Consider the following 24,469-nt stretch of genomic DNA (forward strand, 5'->3'; position numbering starts at 1 on the left):
GGCTAAAGGAAAGGAAGATGAAAGGCGTGTTAAATAGAAGCTCCCTATGCCTAGAGCCCTGCACGGAAGCGGATATCCGCGGATAAATCCGGGCATGTAACCTCTATGGAAGTGCGGATAATGTTGATGATAATTTCCAAATAATGAGGTTTAATGATACTCTAGAAATTTTGACAAGTCACTTTCATACATTTCACGCCTGTGGTGAGGTGACCCTTGACGTTAATATGGGAGAATGGTGATGTAAAACGAGCCTTGAGTCCATAAAGCCGTAAATATGACCCAAGCCTAACTGTCTCCCACCTACAGTTAGTTAATTTCGTGTGACTATTTCTAGCTGGGTGCAGCCCTTGTAAGGCAGACCCTCCGATGAGGGTGGGTGGCATCTGCCATGTAACTGCGTGTTATTGTGGTTGAGGGTAGTGTTATATGTGGTATGTGAGCTGCAGAGATGTTGGGAGCAGCACAAGCCCGGGCCACTGGAATTAACCAATGAAGGTTAAAATCCACGACCCGGCCGGGAATCGAACCCTGGACCCTCTGAAACTAAGGCCAGTACGCTGACCATTCAGCTAACGAATCGGAGACCTACAGTTAGTGAAAAGAAGAGAACCACTCAGTATGTTGATAGTTGTCGCAAGAGTAAACCCGTCACTGCAGGGGGCTGGTGCCAGGTATCATGTTAACAGCTCTATCTGTTTCAATAGAGTTAAATAGTTACAATATCCGCGGATAACCATTCGCGGATGCGGAGTGGATGCGATGCCTCGCAAAACTAATATCGTCATATTGGAAGGTATTTTAAAATTTTGAATTACGTATGGTACGTGTGAATTCGTATATGACGGTGTTGTAATGTTAAGTTGTGTGTGAATTTTGATAGATGAATTGATGTTGCTATTTAGAATGTTAAACTAATACTAGTAGTCCGCCTGTGTGGTGTAGTGGTTCGCGTGATTAACTGCCACCCCCGGAGGCCCGGGTTCGATTCCCGGCTCTGCCACGAAATTTGAAAAGTGGTACGAGGGCTGGAACGTGGTCCACTTAGCCTCGGGAGGTCAACTGAGTAGAGGTATGTTTGATTCCCACCTCATCCATCCTGGAAGTGGTTTTCCGTGGTTTCCCACTTCTCATCCAGGAAAATGCCGGAATGGTACCTAATTTAAGGCCACGGCTGCTTTCTTGTCTATCCCTTCCAAACTGCTCACCCCCCTGCAAGGCCCCTGTTCAGCATAGCAGGTGGGGCCGCCTGGGCGAGGTACTGGTCACCCTTCCCATTTGTATCCCCGACCCAGAGTCTGAAATTCTAGGACACTACCCTTGAGGCGTAGAGGTGGGATACCTCGCTGAGTCCGAGGGAAAACTAACCCTGGAGGGTAAGTAGATTAAGAAAGAAAAAAACTAGTAGTATATCTTGTTATATTTTCTTTCCATGGAATTGCATGTTGTACTCATGGTGTTGTTGTGTAATTACGTTTTAACTTTATCATCACACTACTGTAAGTGACCATTGCTACCGGAATATTTCCCAATTGCGATGTAATTGTTCATAATAGTAATAAATGTCAGACCTGAATAACGGAGGTTTAACAGGAAGAATGAAATTGAGAAGTTCGTAACAAGTAAATGTAAGCAGTATCAGGCTCAACTGCTGTCCCCATGGTTACCACTCAACGCACCCAAGTCTGAAGAACCTGGGGAAGGACGGAATTTTGAACCACGAAGTCATGTAACCGAATACACAATGGTGCGGTGATCAAATGAATAAACAATCGAGATAATAAATTCTTAAAAGAGGAATAAACACTTCGGTTCGCCGAACACGTCATAGAGAGCAAAAATGAAGATAACCGATTGCTTCACACCGGAAAACTTGACTGTAAGGATTTTGAGCTAATGAACAACGCATACAACCGAATACTGTTCTTTTCGGGAACCAGAGGAATAAACAATCTAGACAGTCAAATTATCCATTACGGACGAGTAGAAAGTTTCTTTTACGAAAAGAAACACGTTGGTTATTAGGCGCTGTCCTTTTCCAGAATGGAAAATGGTAATTGAGTGAATGAGTTGTCATCTGGAAGAGGGTGATATAATTATTCGCCTTAAAATCTTAAATCGTTCTAAATATACGACACTGATTCTAACTAGTAATTTACAATGTTATTTTATGCATTTTTTCTACAAAACATATTACAAATTCCAGGACCAACAAAATCATTATAGGCGATATCTACAGTAGGCACGAACCAGACCCGGCCAACAGCTGGAAACTGCAGACGATGATGATGACGATGATGATGATGATGATGATGATGATCTACAGTAGGGATAAGTGGCTCAGACTGGCCTTCTGACCTCAGCGTGGCAGGTTCGATCCTGGCTCAGTCCGGTGGTATTTGAAGGTGCTCAAATACGTCAGCTTCATGTCCGTACATTTCCTTGCACGTAAAAAGCTCATGCGGGTCTAAATTCCGGCACCTCATCGTCTCCGAAAATCATGAAAGTAGTTAGTGGGGCGTGAAACCAATAATATTATTATTATTATTAAATTAGTATGCGAGCAACTGTTAGGACCACGCTGCTCTTTAGAGATTATTCTCTACGGTAATATAGTGCCCATTCTTAGCTGCTAGATTTCAATCGACTCGTATGTATTATGACCAGGATTCCATTTCTAGCCTAAATATCCAGAGGATCTAAAACTGAGTTGATGGGTAGTTTTTTATATTTAAGTTTACCTGAAACGGGCTAGAAACCAGATCACTGCACTCATTAGCCTTATTAGTACCGTACGTCAATCGTTAGCCCTGTATTCGATCCTAACTCAGCTCGGAGGGATTTAAGGATGTATTATATGCGACAGTTGTTGGCTTTCAGCTCGTTAACGAATTTCTACGGGCTAAAATTCCGACACTCTAGCATTTCCTAGGACCATTTGCAGTTTCGGCATTAAAAAAATGAAATTGTTTTTATTATTATTGTTACTAATAATCTATTTGTGCCTTTGCTGGCAGGACCTAGTGTTTACAGTGCACTATGTCTTCTGGCATGGGCTAGAGCAATTTTGTTACTTTCATAGATCTGTCTCAGCTTTATCCTTGGCTTTGACAATATGAAAGTGACTGAGGTATGAGCGATGCTATAAATGCCAATCCTTATGCAGCCAGTCCCTGCTATGAATGGTGTGAAAATGTTGCTCATAGGGTCGGTTGGTGCATGCATTTCAGTGGGCTTGGCAGACTGATATGCAATAGTAAATCTGGCTCGGTGAGGAAAGCAACGGGAAACTACCTCACTCCTCATTTCCCTAGTACGCCTCTTCAGTGATGCCTAGGCCATCTATGACAGCTGATGGCAGAGCTATTGAGGATCCCACCAGCGGAATCGCTGACGGACTGAACATACATACAATAGTGTGATCTCAGCTACCATGTGCGGGTAGTTTGATTTGATGCATTTAAGCCTATCTGCGCGCCAGTTTCGACGTCTTATTTTAGTAGATGTGTCGAAAAATCTAGGGGCCAGCATAATTTCTTAGGAGCCACGAGTAAAAAAAAAGTAAAATTCACTTGCACACCTCTATAATATTAACCATGCCTTCTAACATGTCAATAACCGTCTGTTTGAAAATGCCAGTGCTGTGCTGATTTTGTGATTTTCCTATCAAAATCACTACGTTTTTTTTTTAATCACACTTAAATCACATTCACTACTACAAGCGCTTGAATTAAAGGGCACAAATGTGGACTTAACACAAACAAACAAACAAACAAACAAACAAACAAAGCGTACTAAATCCTGAACAATATTTACTTGTTTACAAATTGCTTTACGTCGAACCGACACGGATAGGTCTTATGGCGACGATGGGACAGGAAAGTGCTAGGAGTGGGAAGGAAGCGGCCGTGGCCTTAATTAAGGTGCAGCCCCAGCAATTTTCTAGTGTTAAAACGGGAAAGCACAGAAATCCATCTTCAGGGCTCCCGATTACTGGATAACTTGACCGCACTTAAGCGACTGCAGCTATCGAGCTTGGTAGGCGGATGTCTGAAAATTTTCCAGCATTGGTAACTTCATCAGATAAGTACTGAGTGGGTCACCAGAAATCTTTAACATGCCGACATCGTACGCCAGGGAATATCGAGGAGACTTTTCCTTCACCCTTTAAAATTCCGACTCATTCCTCCAGATCTGAACCGTATTCTTGGAATCGGAAGTCCGACACTCTACCACTGATCTACAGAGAGTTATTATTATTATTATTATTATTATTATTATTATTATTATTATTATTATTATTATTATTATTATTATTATTATTATTATTATTATTTCGGTAGTCTTCTGGGTTTATTTTGCATAAAATGAAACAAACTGATTGGATGTTCTGACGTTTTTACAAGCCTTATAGAGCCATCTGGTGGCGAAAGAGTGTAGTTGTTCGTCAGCAGGGTAACCATTACTTTCAATTCACGACTTCTGGCATCATTGAAAACGTTCCTTCAAAGGAAGTGAAACTAGGCTATGACGGAATATCAAGTTTTTCGAACAGTTTGTCTCATTTTACACTTCATGCAGTACATCCGGAAGATTTTCGTCTAAAATTCTGGGCTGTATAAGCACCAAGCAAAGTTGAATGGAGGATATAATTATGTAACAGATATTTGTGTTTAAAAAATGAAAGCGGAGTGAAATACTTTGTGTGATACGCAGGTGATCTTGGTGACTACCGCCCAGTCCACGGAGGACAGTACAAGCTGCATACCAAACCTCTCAACTGGACTGACGCTCGAGATGTGTGTGTTCGGGAAGAAGCTCACCTCCTTGTCATAGACTCAGACCAGCAGGCTCAGATCTTCAGCACAGTATATGGCCGAAACAGCGACGTCATCGGGAATAATTCGGGGCCAGATGCACTTCACGTTGGTGTCTTTGGATCTGGAGACAACAATAAATGGATCACTGTGCTTGGTAAATAGTTACATAGTGAACTATAAGTGAAATGGTCATCAGCAGCAACTATTGCCAATAACCTTATTTTGACATTTTTAATCTGTGTGGTCTAAAATGCCCTACCTAACTAATATCTTAATATCTGTAATTTACGTAGCACCGACACAGATAGGTCTTGGTAACTTGGGCTAGGAGTGGGCAAGGAGCGGCCGTGGTCTTATTTAAAGTAGATCCCTAGTATATGCCTGGTGTGAAAATGCAAAACCATCTTCAGTGCTGCCGACAGTGGGGTTCGAACCCACTATCTTCCGAATGTAAGCTCACAGCTAGGCGACCATAACTGCACAGCCAATTCGCTCGGGCTATAAATAATAAATACTAAAATTGCCAAGGGATTGCCATGATTGAGGTAATCACGGAACCCGTACTCAGTCTCACATCGTTCCACCTTAGGTCATATTTATCCTGTGATATTTCTTGACTTGTTCTTTTCCGCAGGATTCGGTTTGCATTTTCTTCCAATTCTCCTCGTCATAGACCACCTTATTCTTTACCCTACAGTCTCATTGACTGAGGAGTCAAAACGTTACCTCTTTCTCTTTTTGACTGATGTTGCGAAGAAGTGAGCATATGATTATCTGTCCCTTAAAGCAATATTCACCTTCATCAATGCCATTTGATTAGATGTTCATCCACTACACGAATACTACTATAACACTCACCCACATCCATGGGAACTGTAAGGATTCCAACAAGTATCAAGATATACTCCATCTCAGATCAATATTACACGTAAAAATTATAAAATGAGGGTGAACCAAAAACCAAAAAGAGTATGAACCAAATGTCAGTACAGGTTCAGGCTATCGAAGGTCTATACCGGATTTTTCATTATGCACGAAATGATAAGAAATGTTACCACAGTAATATACAGTTATATTTCGGTTTTTTAGTTTTAGGAATTCAACAGCGTCTGATGTATTACTCGAATTTATTTCAGGATGACCCAATAAATGAACACACACACACACACACACACAAAATTCTATTTGCCGGGCTGAGTGGCTCAGACGGGTGAGGCGCTGGCTTTCTGAAAGCAACTTGGCAGGTTCGATCCTGGCTCAGTCCGGTGGTATTTGAAGGTGCTCGAAAACGCAAGCCTCGTGTCGGTAGATTAACTGGCACGTAAAAGAACTCCTGCGGGACAAAATTCCGGCACCTCGGCGTCTCCAAAAATCGTAAATGAATGGTTAGCGGGACGTAAAGGAAATAACCTTATTATTATTACAATGCTATTCAACCATGAACGGCCACACTTACTAATTGCTGTCTATCTACAAGTCTCTGACAGCAGGACTCCAGCCGAACCTATTCCTTGGTTCGACTTCAGAGATAGTCTAGTAATTCACGCAGTCACATGCAGTGACAACTAAATAGCAACAGCTCAACAGTATTCAACAGCAGGACGATACTCACAACAGCGAACATTAACACCGGTCCAATTACACTCACTATAGCCGTTTCAGTTGCTGACTCACGGCGTTCCTCAAACGACAGTAGTTCACACACACACACACACACACACACACACACACACACACACACACACACAGTGTAGGTAGTACACAGTCTTCTGTCCTGTACATCGTTTGCAGTCCAGCTACTTGCTGGGCACTCAGTCACAACCACCTCGCTGGGACGCTAGTGACAACCAACACTTCTGTCGCCGGACAGGGAAGTCGTGCCACAGAATACTACGGGAAAGGAAATTAACTATTCTCTTTTCCGCATCTAGGGAAGACTTAGCGTATAATATTCAGGTAAAGGAGGTTAACTACTCTCTTTTATGGATCTAGGGAAGACATATATGCTGTAAATATTCTGCTTTTTCAATCTAAGGAACATTATCACAAAATATTAAGGGAGGAATGCTGACTATTCTCTGTTGTTGATCTAAGAAAATGCTATCATAGAATACTTAGAGAAATAATGTTGACTATTCTGGTTTTTTTTTATCTAAGGAAGATGTCATCCCATAATACGAATAAAAAGAAAGTTGACTATTGTGTTTAGTAGACCTACGGAACTCAACGATTCTATCTTTTTGGATCTAGGGTTGACGTATGACGGAATAATAAGCGAAAGAATGTTGAGGATTCTGTTGAAGTAGGGAAAACATGTTACTTCTAAAAAAAGAACGAAAAGCTCCGTGGACCCACGAAATATGTATCCTAGAATACCAAGGAAAGAATAATATTCACCGTCCTGCTCTGGGTATGTAAGGAAGATGTAACACATAACATGTTAGGGAGAGAATGTTAAATGTTCTGTGAATTGTGACATGGAAGATAATAACATGGTAATCAGACTGCAGTGAGAATTGTTTGTGTAATGTGTCTTCAGTTCAAAGTGGTAATGAGGCAAACTGAACTGTAATCTGTCACCTCCATTGTTCCTAGTTTTTATTGAGCATGTACTGATAGGTATAAATAGCAGGATTGGATTCGGTTACACGGAAATCATGTAACCATTTTACCAATTGATAATGATCTAATTGTAATGACAGAGTTGAAAATAAGCTAGGAGCTTACAATGCAATGCAGCGATTAAGTGAATACAAGTATTATTAAGACTAAATAGTCCGGCATCGCGGCTGAGTGCTCAACGTCTTGGCCTCCAGTCCTCGAAGTCCCTGGTTCGATTCCCGGCCGGATAGAGGGATTTTTATTTTAAACGGTTAATTCCCTTTGCTCGGGGACTAGGTGCTCGTGCTGTTCCTAATATTTCAGTAAATAATACACACACACACACACACACACACACACACACACACACACACACTTCACCAACATGAGGTTTGTCGTACATAGCAGACGTCGACCACACTCGTCGGAGGATATTATTTACAAGGGCTGCACCAGGCTCGCAACAGCATTACGAAATAATAATAATAATAATAATAATAATAATAATAATAATAATAATAATAATAATAATAATAATAATCATCATCATCATCATCATCATCATCTGTTTACCCTCCAGGGTCGGCTTTTCCCTCGGACACAGCGAGGGATCCCACCTCTACCGCCTCGAGGGCAGTGTCCTGGAGCTTCAGACTCTTGGTCGCGGATACAACTGGGGAGAATGACCAGTACCTCGCCCAAGTGGCCTCACCTGCTATGCTGAACAGGGGCCTTGTGGAGGGATGGGAAGATTGGAAGGGATAGACAAGGAAGAGGGAAGGAAGCGGCAGTGGCCTTATGTTAGGTACTATCCCGGCATTCGCCTGGAGAAGTGGGAAACCACGGAAAACCACTTCCAGGATGGCTGAGGTGGGAATCGAATCCACCTCTACTCAGTTGACCTCCCGAGGCTGAATGGACCCCGTTCCAGCTCTCATACCACTTTTCAAATTTCGTGGCAGAGCCGGGAATCGAACCCGGGCCTCCGGGGGTGGCAGCTAATCACGCTAACCACTACACCACAGAGGCGGACATAATAATAATAATAATAATAATAACAATAATAATAATAATTTTATAATATATTATTATTATTATTATTATTAATTAAATATTATTAATAATATAAGAAGGAGGGGAAACCCGGTGACGGGACATTGCCTACTCCTGTCGAATAGTACCAAGGGGTTATGTTCAAGGCTTAAAGTCCCCATCTGACAGACTAATCACCATGAACAGCGTCACACACCCTCACTGAATATGAAGTCTGGCTCCTTGGCTAAATGGTTAGCGTGCTGTCCTTTGGTAACAGGGGTTCCGGGTTCTATTGCTGGCTAGGTCGAGAATTTTAACCATCTTTGGTTAATTCCGCTGCCACGGGGGCTGGGTGTATGTGTCGTCTTCATCATCATCATTTCTTCCTCATCACAACGCGCAAGTCGCCTACGGGAGTCAACTCCAAAAACACCTGCTCATGGCGAGCCGAACATGTCCTCGGACACTCCTGGCACTAAACGCCATACGCCATTGCATTGCATTACTCCACATGAACATTGCACGGAGGTTTGGAATTGAGCCCAGGCTTTTGGCACTCAACCTAGTGATCAGAAATTTGATATCACCACCTGTCCCACCCTTCCGGCCGATAGCACTCGAACCTCCTAACCACGGTGCCAGGACCCTACGCCTTAATGTTCATCGCCACAGGATGGGCACTTAAAAAAGATTAGTTGTCATGATATTTTATATCCCTCGTATTTTATATTTTACTAGCTGTAGCACCCGACGTTGCCCGGTTACTTTTTTAGTGTTGACTTTAATGATTTGTGTTCCCAATTATGCATTAATAGGTTAGAATGCAAACTTACTGAAGTGAGTACCAGGTATAGTCTACCTTCACAATAACTGTGCTATGGGGTTAACATAAATATTAAGGGCATGGCCCATCAGAACCCCTATAATTTATGTTACTCTTTGTACATTATTGAAGAGCGGTTGGCCGACACTTCCTACTAACCAAATTAGTTTGCAATCTAACCTATTACTGCATAAAAATACGAACTATGGATGTGTGAAGTGATTTTTTATAGAATTCCTTTTTGAAATGTTGATTGATACTTCATGATCTATTATGTAGTTTTAAGGTTATTGAAATGTGTTTGATTTCAAGTTTTGGATTACTTAATTTTCGAGTAAACCTTTATCGTTATGGAAGCTCGAATTGACTGGGAAGTATTTGACCCTGTCAAAAATATAATAATAACTAGGGCTCGGATGTTTAGTAAAAGCAATATTTTTTCTTTGTCTCTATTTTCATGCCTGATTGGATTTTGGTGCAAATCAGGTGATTATCGTCGCAATTAAGTGACTTTTACTTGTCATATAAATGCATAGTTTGGCTATTTTTGTCATAAGATCATATTGTGAGCTATCTTCGTACAAACGTCATATTTCGGTCATACAACGTATTTCGGCGGTTTGGCGAAATCATAATCAACTTTCCGAATGAGAACTAGTATTCAAAAAACTGTTTTTCCGTATCACATCTGTAGTTAATACAAGTGGAATACTCTGCCTCTTCTACAAGATTGCGCAGGAATTCTTTTCCAACAGTCTGTTAGAAAGTGTGGCATATATTAAGTCGAACTTTGGAATTATATCGAGTGCAATTACTCGTTTAGAAGCTGTTGGCTTAGAAATTCATGCAAGTATTGAAATTATGAGAAGTGTTGAACTTTCAGCACAACAATCATGTGGAATAGTTTGCGTCAGTGTAAAAAGGAAACTTCAAAACGTGCTCAGTCGATGTGATGGTTTTCGCTGCGTGTGCAAGAGAAATTATGTTCTTAGAGAAGGTACCAGTGCATTTCAAGACGAGTGCATACTCGATAGCACTGATTTAATATTAAAATACGCACCGATAACGTCTTGTGACGTAGAAAGGAGCTTCTCTTTTTACAAGAATGTGTTAAGTGATAATCGGAGGTCTTCCGCGCCTGATTCTTTGAAGATGAATCTTGTCATACACTTCAATACCACCCGCGGAGAAGAATGAAAAAATCATGTGAGTTTGCACTATTTGCCCTGCCACCCTACCATAATCTATCGAAAGACATCTAGTTAATTTGTTTCGTGGTGCTCCGTTTAAACTTTAAAGCATTTGAATAATATTAAGGTAATCTGAGCTTAAACGAGCCAAATATGTTTCAAAAATAGATTGATTTCTAGTTTTCTCGTATTTCAGACCTATTTTTAGGTCTTAAACATCCGAGCCCTAGTAATAACTATATGCACTTACCCGTCGCAATATAGATACGATGTACACGAATTCAATTGTCATTGGGACTGCCACCAATCATCCTCGCGACTCCAAAAGCAGTGGATTCAACACTAATCGCGGTTGTTTCAGACTGTTTACTTTTAAGCCCATCTCAGACCCCTGTCTCAATGGAGGATGCACGTGGACTTTAACGGTATCCAAAGCGTAACAATTCATCTCAGAGACACATAAACAATGGATTCGACATTAATACATGTTCTTCTACCACTTTTACTACACCTATATGTGAGGGAGCGAACTGCGTCGTACTTGTGGATTTGGCCCTGTTTTACGACCGAATGCCCTTCCTGACACCAATCCTACATGGAGGAATATAATCACTATTGTGTGTTCCTGTCGTGGTTGGTAGTGTTGTATGTTGTCTGAATATGAAGAAGTGTTGGGACAAACACAAATATCCAGTTCCCGAGCCGGAAGAATTAATCAGAAGCGATTAAAATCCCCTACCCGGCCGGGGATCAAACCCAGGACCCACTGATCCGAAGGCCGCTAGGCTAACCATTCAGCCAAGGAGTCGGACAACATTAATACAGGTTATTTACCATTCCCCTACCTTAGCGGGGCTTGGGATCTTCCATCTCTACATATTTTTTCTCCTGATGGTCATATGTATACCAAGTTTCGTTGAGAGCTATTCTGGAACATACTCACATACATCCACAATCTCGGTTATTTTTACATTAATTTCCACTCCTTCTCAACCTCCAATCTGATTGGAGCTGAAGTAGGAATTAACCAGCACCCAGAGTGTCCTAATTCAACTCAGCAACCTTGTAAAAATGGATTCTAGAATAATATCAGTCGTTTTCATTTATTTTTATATATTACCCCTCATTCCCTAGGAGTACTGGGATTATCCCCCCCAACAGTATGTTTTTCAGATAGTAAGTCGTATGTGTACGCACTTTCGTTGAAAGCTATTCTGGAACATACCTACATACAGTCATAATCTCGGTTATTTTTACATTAATTTTCACCCCTCCTCAACCTCCATTCTTATTGCGGCTGAAGTATGACTTAACCACCATCCAGAGTGCCACAGATCAACTCAGCGACCTCTTAAACTATGGATTCAACTTTGACATCAGTCGTTTTCGTTTATTTTTATATTTCATCTCCTCCGCTGGGAGTGCTAGGGGTGTTTTCCTCCAACAGAATTTTTTCCAGACAGTAAGTGTACCAATACTGTATGGGGGCTATGGTGGAAGAATCATACATACATGCGTAATTTCCATAATTTTGGATATTTTCCTCCTATCTCCTTCTCATCCTCATGCCATTGCTGGCCAAACATAGACTTCAAAGACATCCGGAGTGTCATTATTCACCTTAGGGACCCCGAAAACCATGGACTGTACATTAATATTTGTCGTTGTTCATTATTTTAATATTTCACCCCTCTTTCCGTATTTTCTTATAATTCAACTCCGCCGCTAGCGGTGCTGGCTGAATCGTACCCCTCTAGTAATATCTTTCCGGTAATTCATATACGTATCAAGTTTGGTTGAGAGGTATGGTAGAACGCATACACATACGCCCGTAAACTTGGTCACTTTTGACACTTTTTTCTCTTCAGTGGTTCTCACCCCCTCTACCGATTGGGATTGGACTTTGTCTTAAACGGCATCCAGAGTGTCACAGTTCATCTCAGCGAACCCCCCAAAACTATGCATTCAACTCAAATATCGGTCGTTTTCGATTATTTTTACATTTCACCCCTACCCTCGGGATCTGGGGGTCTCTTACCCCCACAGTATTTTTTCCGGATAGTAAGTCATACTTGTATTGATATTGATAGAGAGCATTGCTGGAACGTACACACATACGTTCATTATCTCAGTCATTTTGGAAATGTTTTCACTTCCACGATGAACTTGGACTTTAAAGTGTATCACTATCATCTCAGCGAGCCCGCACACTATGGATTCGACACTACTTTAGATTAATCTTTTTTCTCACCCCGCAATCCCCACCAATAAGGGTTCCAGCGGTGACTTTTCCCCACGCAGTTAGTCTTGAGGACTACTGGACCGCTTTTAACCAAACTTGGTACACTTATTTCACCCCCTCCCGGGGTCGATAGGGCACTGATTATAAAACTTAATTTCACACACAAATATTTCGATAGAAACCTTATGAATGAGGAACTTCGGAAGTCGATCCCGGGCATCGGTCTCATCGTCCCTACTTTCACTGGCACAACGGCTAAGCTGAAGAGCATACGGGTCAAAGGTCCGTTCGCAAATAAGTGGGCACTAAATCTAGATGTATTGAAAGTAGTGTGTTATATAATAACAGAGGAATACACTACCCTATGGAATGAGCAGAATGTTTGTTCCCAATTCAAAACATAAATAATAAACTGATAGAGTCACAGAGAAATTGAAACAAACGAGAAAATGCCATATAATTAAAAACAAAGGAAATCAATTTATGGAAAATGCCGATAACATCCATATCAGTCTATTTTCAGAATATTTTCAGAATTTTCAGAATAATTATATCAGAATATTCAGAATATATCAGTTTATATTAACACTGGATACAAATATCATGCACTTCATAATAAAGGAGGGGAATATCTCTTTACCTAATATGGGTACCCGCTGGTATCCGTAATATTAACATCTAACAACACATACTTTATGTAAACAGAGATGTCATTTCTCGTAGGGCAACAATATTAATTAACAACAACCAACATGGTCTTGAGATATTTTTGTAAGGTACAATTCCGCGTACTTTCATAACCATGAAAATCATGCCGTCGCTCGTCACAAATAAAATATACTTGATTACATTAATTATATATCACTTATCACATATACGCATTTCTCCAGAGTATTATCTTACCCTACTCTTAAAAAAGCGGACCCATACAACGTTCGTATCCTGTAATTCACCATAAATCACCATACACGTAAATAAAAACACATTAAAATGAAGCATGTCTCCTGGTGTCGATCTAAGGCGGTCGATATTACACGGTATGGAACCCGTGACAGTTGAACCTTGAAGTGAAGCTGAAAACTCTATTCCGATCTCATTTGAATATAAAATTGAGAGGATTGCGTCACCTATCGAATCATAGAACATACAACGCTGATGGTAAGAAATTATTGGCTTGTGAATAAACAGTACAGTGCTAAAGTGAAGGAGAATTCCTACGTGAATGTTACGAGCCTTGGCAGACAACAGAACCAGCCACTTAGGCCTGACATTCCTTTCCCTTTGAGGGCCATAAATCTTTCTCTAAGAAGTAGCCTGCCCTCGTCAGCTGGGCGAAGACCTTCACTTCGTCCCTAGACATACGTACGTAATTCTTTTTCAATTCTCTCGTCTTTCTGAGGGCAAATGATCATTCCTAGCTGGCTTCAAATATCTTTTATCAATATTTCGATCATATTCAGCCTTGTTTATCTCATCACTATCATTATTATTATTATCGTTTCACCCTTCTCGTCACACACACGTATCTAATACCCACGCTGTACACGTATCATGATGACTCTAAATCGACAGGTAATATAATTAGAATTCACTCCCGCAACTATATAAATCATTTGCTATTTGATTTACGTCGCACCGACACAGATAGGTCTTATGGCGACAATGGGAGAGGAAAGGCCTAGAAATGGGAATGAAGCGGCTGTGGCCATAATTAAGGTACAGCCCCTGCATTTGCTTGGTGTGAAAATGGGAAACCACGGAAAACCATCCTCAGGGCTGCCGACAGTGGGATTCGAACCCACTGTCTCCCGGATACAAGCTCACAGCTGTGCGCTCCTAACCGCACGGCCAACTCGCCCGGTATATATAAATCGTTATTGCACCTCGAGCCATTACCTCTTTCTTCCAGGTGTCAGCGTCCTTAAGATCTAAAGGGGACTAGCTGGGCACTTGCATTACATCGTGAAGCATTGAAATAGTATACTTTTAGAAATTTATGAAGATCCATCTCAATTAATCAAAATTGGAATGAATTATGAAGTCTTAAAAATTCTTCACTTAAGCACAAACACTATGGAGGCCTTACATACTAATTCATTCAAAAGAAATCTCCGGAATAAACTCGTGATTATGCAGAATCACAGATGAAGCCCATAAAATCAACAAAAACTTTACCCCCATTGAAACACGCATATTGCGTCACCTGTACATTAACAAATTACACGCAGGAAATATATACATATATATTACACAGTTACATTTTATGCGACCCTCGTGATTCACATGCCTAGATATATGATCGATTTGTACTTATCATTGCTGCGTGTAGCCGTGCCGTCCGTTAAGCCTCCGTCACTGACGCCTTGTTACCTGAGAGTCCTAGATTCATCTACTTCGGGGTCACGTACATGATGTCTTGATCTGCACCCACCTCGGTCGGAAGTTCTGGATGATCCCTGAATGAAATATTGCCAGCACAATGGCGCGTTCAGGTCGTCCCTAATCCAAAACTGCAGGCACAATGGCGCACTCTAGTAGATTAGACTCCGGAGTTCGACAAGTACTCACGTACATGTGGACAAATAGGAAACTGGTTATTGAAATACTGTTTATATGCCTTCAGATAACATAATATGGCTAGACCACCTCATAAGGTCGAATGGACTACCCGAGTAGCGGTTGCAGTTCTTGGAGATCAATACTCGATTCCCTTTTTATTGTAACATGACACGATTACTGCCTTCTATTAGTGGTTCAATTATACATCACTTCCTGGCTAATCTAACACTTTTTCGGGTTAGAATGACTTCTCCTATTACTGCACCTGCCCTACATAGGACAGAATGATTATTGGTAGAATATAGTCATTAAATCTCTAGCGCCTTGGCGATTATTGAATCTCACCCGTTCATTGACTATTATTCGTGTGATCCGATAATAACTTTACTAGTCTCCATCCCCTTAATAAATATTGTGTTTAGAAGCACCTATATTCACACACCACAATTGTTCTTTTCATACAAGAAATATCTGGTTATATTATACGTGCATCGGTCTGACTTGAACAGGCTTCTTGTCTAACACACTAATTAAAAACACTGAATAACAGAGAGTATTAATTGAGCAACACTGGTTCAAAATGAGTGACGAAGTCTCAGGAACGAATGAGTAAAGAATGGAATACTCAGGGCTAGTCTACGTTCCATTTATAGTAAATCCGAGTAGCCGGCTGGAGAGAGGGTAAGCTCCGCCCACAGGTGACAACTCGCTCCGTTAGCAATGATCCTTCAGAGTCGTGTGAATACTCATTTTGTAGATCTTGAATTCCTTTTTCATTGATCTAATTTCATGTAAATCGCATCGCTGAATCTCTGCTAATTTCACAAGCTTCCTCTTAGGAATTTGTACGCAAGCCAGAATAAGCTGGGGACTCGTTTCTTTCCTTCACGATCTGAGCGCCCGACATCTGGTTCTCATTAAGGACATTTGTCTAATGTGCGTCATTACCAATACGTCATTAAGTAGTACATCTTCTGATAGTGTAAATTATAATGATTCCAAGGTGTCCTTACTCGTAAGTTTCTAAAGCTTGTACCAATATTTATTATTATTATTATTATTATTATTATTGTTATTATTCACGCGCTGAAATGGTGAGTTGGAATCCATGAATATACATGGAAATTGCTGAGAATCTCCATTTCTCAAGTTAAAATCCTGTAAAACAGACTCCACCTCTTGACTCATCTGTTCTCTGGGCATTTCTCTTTCGATTTCGCTTGTTGAATAGAGAGCGTAGTTCCAAGGTTTCGCTGTACTGAGCTCTCTCTCCCTCTGTGTGCGCAATTAGAGCTTCGCCCTCTGAGCTAGCGCAGCGCCGCTCGTATCCCGACTGCACAAAACGTGCTTATTACGACCAAATATATCGTATAATGGCGCGGAAAACGGTATATATTAATTGTTGGGCCTAATGACCTGTCTATTATCCTGGTATTGAACGGTTACAATATGACAGATTAGAATAATGCATTTTGCTCACATATGACCCACCCTCCTTTCAACTGGCCTGCCGAATTTCATTCTTCTATCCGTCTTATAAGTGTGCAAAGAAGTAAAATTAATTATAGAAAATGTAAATATTGACGTAAGATCAGAAAATGCAGTTCTATCTAAGGCATATGGGATAAAGACTAAAAGTCATGGGACCAAAATTATAGATCTCATCATGATGGGTTCCGAATGTATTGTACATTTGGCGATACGACTTACCGTTCAGCCACAAAATACATCGAAACGATGGTCTGCACCGGCATGAAAATTGCCTCCACGTTTTGATAAGTTTTGTAGGCAAAAGTTAAATACTGGAACTTTTTTAATTTCTCCGTCGGTTGCAGGGCAGGAACTATAACTATGCAAAATTTTAATTTTCTAGCGCACTGCAACATAGCATCCGCCATTTAGTTTTGGGGAAAGGAAATAAAAATTAAAACTTTGAACTGTTTGGAACTTTTCCATAGGTTACAGGCAAATAGCTTTCACTTTGCCAAATTTCAAGTTTCTACCTCATCTGGAAGGGGTATATATTAATATCAGTCAGTCAGTCAGAAAGTCAGTCAGCCGTACAGTTTTAGATTATATAGACTCGCGTTTGCTCGTTGGAGGCTCCGCCCCCAAACCCCTAATTCCTCTACGTTAGAAGTGATCATTTGGAAAATTAATGTGACGAAACGGTACGTCGAACCTAGAAACAGATTGCGCCACCGACGGCCCATTATTTCGCCTAAATGTTTGGTCCGATAATATTTTCTCGTATATTCCCAATTTACAGCCAAGACCTGGTGTAAATTACGCACGTTTTTCACAAGATGAGAAATTATTTTCCTCGCCTAATGGACAGCTATAGTCTTGAAACCTGGCAGGCGTAACGTGGTTGAAACTATCTACATGTTGGTTCTTTGGCGTTTTGTCGTAACTGCATCGGGTACACCGTAGATTGCTTTGGATTATAAGATTAGGCTGAAATTTGAGTACAGTGTCCACATATTCCTTTCGTTTTCCCATTCTTACAAGGCATCTAGAATCATGCATTTTGCTCACATATGACCCTCGGACGTTCTAATGAGCCTGCCTAATTTAATGATTCTATCAGTCTTACAAGTGTGCAATACAGTAAAATTAATTACGGAAAATGTACAAAGTTGACGTAAAATCAGAAAATGTCTGTCTAAGGCATAAGGTGTCAAGATACGACTGAAAGTCACGGGTCAAAAGTGTAGATCTCTACATGGTGGGTTATAAATGTATTGCCCATTCGGCGATATGCCTTACCGTTTAGCCACAATATTCCTCCAGAAGATCTGCACCGTCATGAAAATTGACTCCAAATTTCGATAATTTTTGGAGTTCAAAAGTTAAACACTGGAACCTTTTTGGAATGTCTCCATCGATTGCAGATCAAGAGCTATAACTGTGCCAATTTTTAATTTTCTGGCGCATCGCAACATAGCATCAGCAATTTAGTTTTGGGTAAGAACAGTAAGAATTAAATATTTGAAATTTTGGAACTTTTCCATAGGTCACACGCTACAAGTTTCTACCTCATCTGGAAGTGGTAAATTTTGAATGTCAGTCAGTCAGCCATCCGCACGGTTTTATATAATATAGATATTGGCGGGAGATATACACATTTCTAAGTGCAGACCTTCACTTAGAAATTTACTGCGGCGGAACGGTTGCTCGTATCGACAAACGTATTACGTCATCAGATGGCCCTTTTAGTGGTATATTTTTTATTTTTAAGTCACTTTGTCGTATCTCGGCTATTTATACCATAGATAGCGGTGAATGGTTCGATCTGTGTCAAATTTCGTACGCTTTTCATAAGTTGAAAAGTTATTTCGCCAACCTAGCAGACAGCTACAGTCTTGAAGCTTGGCAGGCATATCGACTGTGAATCGACCTACAATTTTGGTTTTTTGACATTTTGCCGTATCTCCATCGGCTGGACCTTTGATGGCTTTAGAAACTTAGATTAGGCTGAAATTGCAGCACAGTTTCCGCATATTCCTTTCGATTTCCCAAACATGCTCGGCAGGTAGAATGATGAAACTTGGTACTCGTATGACCAATAGACGTGGCAAGGGACGCGCCAAATTTCTTGATTCTATCTATTTTATAAGGGTTTCAAGAAGTAAAATAATATATGGAAAATAAAAAGTGAACCAAAATCGGAAAATTAATCTCAATCTAAGGTAGAAGAAGCGGGATACGACAAAACGTCACAGGACCATAGTTGTAGGTCTCTTCATTTTACGATCGGAAAGTGCTATCAGTTTTTTGATAGGAATTACCGTTTAGCCAGAAAGCACCTCGAAACGAAGGCGGCACCATCGTTAAATTTTCCGCAATATTTCGATATTTTTCGGAGATAAAAAGATAAATATTCGAACTTTTTGTAATTTCTCCGTCGGTTGCAGGGTAACAGCTATAATTTCGTCAAATATCAATTTTCTAGCGCACCCGAAATTTTAGACCGCCATTTTGTTTGGAGAGGGAAAAATATTGAAAATTTGAACTTTTGGAATTTTTTCTTGGGTTACAGCCTAATATATATCAGATGCCGAATTTCAAGTTCCTGTCTTATCTGGAAGTGGGTAAACATTAATGTCAGTGAGTGAGTGAGTGAGTGAATCAGTCAGTCAGCCTTCTGGCTTTATATACAGTAACTCGCTTTCGCTCGTACCCCCGGGTACTCTACATAACAAATGGACATTTCGAAATAGACTGCGGCGAAACGGTATGTCGCATCGACAAACGGACTGGGCTGCATGTTTGGTGCTAATATATTTTCTCGTATATTGCCGGTTTATTGTATGGATAGGAGAAAACTTTTCGATCTGGGGCAAATTTCACAAGTTAAAAAAAATTATTTTATTCACTTAATAGTCAGCTACAGTCTTGAAATTTTCATAGGACCAAATTTATAGATCTCTTCATTCCAGGGACAGAAAGTGCTATCCAGTTTTGATTGGATTTACTGTTTAGGCAGAAAGTACTTCGAAACGAAGGTCTGCAACGGCAGATATTTTTCAGAGGTAAAAAGTTAAAAGTTAGAGGGTAAAACAACTATAATTTCGTCATATTTCAATTTTCTGGTGCACCCGGATATTGCGTCCGCCATTTTATTTAGCGGGGAGGGGTAAAAATTAGAAATTTGACTTATTGGAATTTTTCACTGGGTTAGAGCCTAATAGTTATCAGACTGCCGATAGGGCCAGGAAATGTGCACGCTACAGAGTACAGACTTTCATTTGGAAATTTAAGGCTGCCAAACGGTACGTCGTATCGAGAAACGGATTGCGAAATCATACGACATTTTTATTCGCCTACATTTTTGTCTTATACATGTTGTACCTCCGCTTTTTATACCATAGAGAGAAGTGAACGTTTCGATCCATGTCAAATGTCGTCCGCTTTTCACAAGTTGAAAAACGATTTTGCCAACTTAGCAGACAGCTACAGTCTTGAAACTTGGCAGGCAGATTGACGATGAAACGATCTACTATTTTGGTTATATGAGGTTTTGCCGTATCTCCATGGGCTCCACCATAAATTGCTTAAGAATCATAAATTGGGCTGAAATTTTATTTGTGTTTCCACATATTCCTTCCATTTTCCCATACACTCAAGGCAGATAGAATAATAACAGTCGGTCTACGAATGGCCAATGTTCGTGCCAAGGAGCGTACTGAATTTCGTGCATCTATCTGTCTTATGAGTGAGTGAATCAGTAAAATAATTTATGGAAATTTTACAAAATTGACCAAAACCGGGAAAATGAAGTTCAATCTGAGGTAGAAGGGGTCGAGATACGACAAAACGTCATTGGACCAAAGTTGTAGATCTCTTCATTTTAGGACAGGAATGTGCAATCCGTTTATTGATAGCAATTACCGTTCAGCCACAAGATAGCTCGAAACCAAAGTCTGCACCGTCATTAAATTTGGCTTAATATATCGACCTTTTACTGGGTAAAATATTAAATATTTGAACTTCTTGCATTTTCTAAGTCGGTTACAGGCTAGGAGCTAGAACTTTGTCAAATGTTAATTTTGTTTGGCACTGCATCACAGGCGTCCATCATTTTGTGTGGGCAGGGGGAAAAATTAAAAATTAAAAATTTGAATTTTTTGGAATTTTTCCGTCGGTTGCAGTCTAATAGATATCACGATGCAGAATTTCAAGTTCCTAGCTCATCTGGAAGGGTCTAACACGAAATTTGAGTCCGATAATTTGCTTGGGTGCAGATTGGGGGGGGGGGCTAAATATGAAACATTTGCACTTTTTGGAATTTTTTACTTGGGTTACAGCCTCATAGCTATCAGATTTCCGAATGTCAAGTTCCTACTTCATCGGGAAGGGTCTAACACGAGATTTGAGTCTGACATTTTGATTGGGAAATATGGGAAATAAGAATAAATGTGAAAAAATTGAACTTTTGGAATTTTCCCTTGGGTTAGAGCCTAATAGCTATCAGATTGCCTAATTTCAAGTTCCTAGTTCATCTGGAAGGATCTAACATGAAATTTTAGTCCGATATTTTGATTGGCCGACGGGAGGGGCTAAATATGAAAAAAATTAACTTTTTGGAATTTTTCCTTGGGTTGCACGGCCTAAAAGCTCTCTGACTGCCGAATTTCAAGTTCCTAGCTCATCTGGAAGTGGGCAACCATTAATGTCAGTGAGTCAGTGAGTCAGTTAGTCTTCTGGCTTAGGGAAGGAATAACAGGGTATGTGTAGGACAAGTGCACGTTTATAGGTGCAGACCTTCATTTAGAAAATTATTGTGGAAGAACAGTACATCATATCGACAAACGGATTATGGCATCAGACGGCCCTTTTATTGACCTACATTTTTAGTCCTAAGACATTTTCTCGTATCTCTGCTCTTTATGGCATGGATAGAGGTAAATATTTCGATCTAGGTCAAATTTCATACGTTTTTCACAGGTTGACGAAATTATTTCGCTAACTTATCAGACAGCTACAGTCTTGAAACTAAGCAGGCGTATCGACTATGAAACGATCTGTAATTTTGGTTCTTTGACGTTTTGTCGTATCACCATCGGCTACACCTTAGATTGCTTTAGAAACTTAGATTAGACTGAAATTTGAGTAGCGTTTCCACATATTCCTTCCCTTTTCCCATACGCTTATGGCAGCTACAGTAATGAAAGTTGACTTTAATATGACCAATGGTCGTGGCAAGGGTCCTGCTGAATTTCGTGATCCTACCTGTCTTATAAGTGTTTCAAACAGTGAAATAATGTATGGAAAAGAAACTAAATTGACCCAAAATCGGAAAATGAAGCTCAATCTAAAGTAGAAGGAGTCAAGATACGACAAAAAAATGTCATAGGACCAAAGTCGTAGATCTCTTCCTTTTAGGAGGCGAAAATGCTATCAATATTTTGATAGGAATTACCGTTTAGCTACAAAATACCTCGAAGGGAAGGTCAGCACAGGCAAGAAAATTGCCTCAATAATTAGATATTTTTTGGAGGTAAAAAGTTAGATATTGGAACTTTCTTGAATTTCTCTGTAGATTACAGGATAACAGCTATAATTTTGCCAAATTTCAATTTTCTAGTGCTCCTGGAATTTCCGTCATAAATTGTGTCCGGTGGGGGAGGGGGGGAATATTAAAAATTTACCTTTCTGGAATTTTTCCGTAGGTTACAGTCCAGTAGCTAAAAGATTGTCGAATTTCAAGTTCCTAGCTCATCTGGAAGTGGCTAAACATTAATGTCAGTGAGTGAGTCAGTTAGCCTTCTGGCTTTATGTAATAGGTATAGAATATGGGTTGGAGATGTGCACGTTTATAAGCGCAGACCTTCATTTTGAAAATCACTGTGAAAGAACAGTACATAGTATCGACAAATGGATTACGGTATCAGACGGCCCTTTCAGTGGCCTGCATTTTTGGTCCTCTTTATGACATGGATAGAGGTAAATGTTTCTATCAAATATCGTGCGTCTTTTACAAGTTGAGAAATTATTTCGCCTACTTATTAGACAGCTACAGTCTTGAAACTAAGCAGGCTCATCAACCTCGAAACGAACTGTAATTTTGGTTCTTTGACATTTAGTCGTATCACCATAAGCTACTCCTTAGATTGCTTTAGAAACATAGATCAAGCTGAAATTTTAGTAGTGTTTCCACATATTTCTTCTCTTTTCCCATACCTTCATGGCAGCTAGAATATTGAAAGTTGATTTTCATATTATGACCAATCGTCGTGACAAGGATCCTGCTGAATTTCGTGATCCTGTCTGTTATAAGTGTTTCAAGCAGTGAAATAATTAATGTATGGAAAAGAAACAAAATTGACCCAAAATCGGAAAATGAATCTCAATCTAAATTAGAAGGAGTCAAGATACGACAAAAAGTCACAGGATCAAGGTTGTACATCTCTGCATTCTAGGGACCGAAAGTGCTACCTATTTTTGATGGGAATTATCGTTTAGGCACAAAATATTTCGAAACAAAGATCGGCACCGACATTAAAAATTACCTCAATAATATCCGGCTCCATGGCTAAATGGTTAGCGTGCTGGCCTTTGGTTACAAGGGTCTCGGGTTCGATTCGCGGCAGGATCGGGAATGTTAACCATCATTGGTTAATTTCTCTGGCTCGGGGGATGGGTGTATGCGTTGTCTTCATCATCATTTCATCCTCATCACGACGTGCAGGTCGCCTACGGGAGTCAAATCGAAAGACTTGCACATGGCGAGCCGAACATGTCCTCCCAGCACTAAAAGCCATACGCCATTTCACTGTTTTGCCTCAATAATTCGATACTTTTCGGGGTTTAACATTTCAATATTGGAACTTTTGAAATTTCTCAGTCGATTACAGGGTAACAGCTATATTTTTGGCCCAATTTCAATTTCCTACGGCTCCCGGAATTCGCGTCCGACATTTTCTTTGGGGGTGGGGGTTAATATATTTAAAAATTAAACCTATTGAAATTTCTCATTAGGTTACAGCTTAATAGCTATCAGATTGCCGAATTTCAAGTTCCTAGCTCATCTGGAAATGGCTAAACATTAATGTCAGTGAATCAGTCAGTCAGTCAGTTAGCCTTCTTGCTTTATATAACGGGGATTATGCCTCAGTACACGTATCTCGCGATGTAGTAGTGAAATGTGTTCGTGACGTCATATTGAATACGACAAGTTATTGGCTAAAACAGGGATGGGAGTGAAACTGAAAACTTCCCTAGACCCCTCAAATCTGATCTCCCCGCGATGGAGTGAGAAAGACAGTTCGCCGGGAGAGAACAGATACAAGAGAGGAAATAGAGATCCTGACTTACGTAAGAAAGTGGAATAGGCCTACAAATCGACGATTGTTTAGCTGGCTGTTTCCGTGAACTCTAAATTCAGCTATGCTCTTTTTCACCAGAGTTCAATCGTGATGTAAACAAATAGGCGGAACATCTTGTCTTTGCACGTGGACATAGACATAGTTCATTGATTGGACAACCGTCGGATTCACTCGACTGTAGTACGTCATATTAATTTTTATTTCAGTGTATTTAGAAATTTGGAATAAATATTTGAGATTTTATCATTTACGTATATGTACATTTGCACCTGTTTATAAACGAGTGATTAAATATGGAGAAATTAAGGCACAAGACGTGTAATACTGGAAAACTCCTCGCAGTGCGGGGAAGCTCCGAGGTGGACAGC

At 40.3% G+C, this 24,469-nt stretch overlaps 1 protein-coding gene across 1 annotated transcript in view; it reads left to right on the forward strand.

Moving 5' to 3' along the window:
- Window positions 1-24,469, forward strand: part of LOC136866813 (hemolymph lipopolysaccharide-binding protein) — a 48,848-nt gene that overhangs the window by 20,864 nt on the left and 3,515 nt on the right. The window contains exon 5 of the mRNA XM_067143922.2: window positions 4,717-4,974. Within this exon, the coding sequence (XP_067000023.2) occupies window positions 4,717-4,974 (258 nt within the window). The remainder of the gene's footprint in view (window positions 1-4,716; window positions 4,975-24,469) is intronic.

Source organism: Anabrus simplex, chromosome 1 (assembly GCF_040414725.1).
Source record: "Anabrus simplex isolate iqAnaSimp1 chromosome 1, ASM4041472v1, whole genome shotgun sequence".
NCBI classification, from domain to species: domain Eukaryota; kingdom Metazoa; phylum Arthropoda; class Insecta; order Orthoptera; family Tettigoniidae; genus Anabrus; species Anabrus simplex.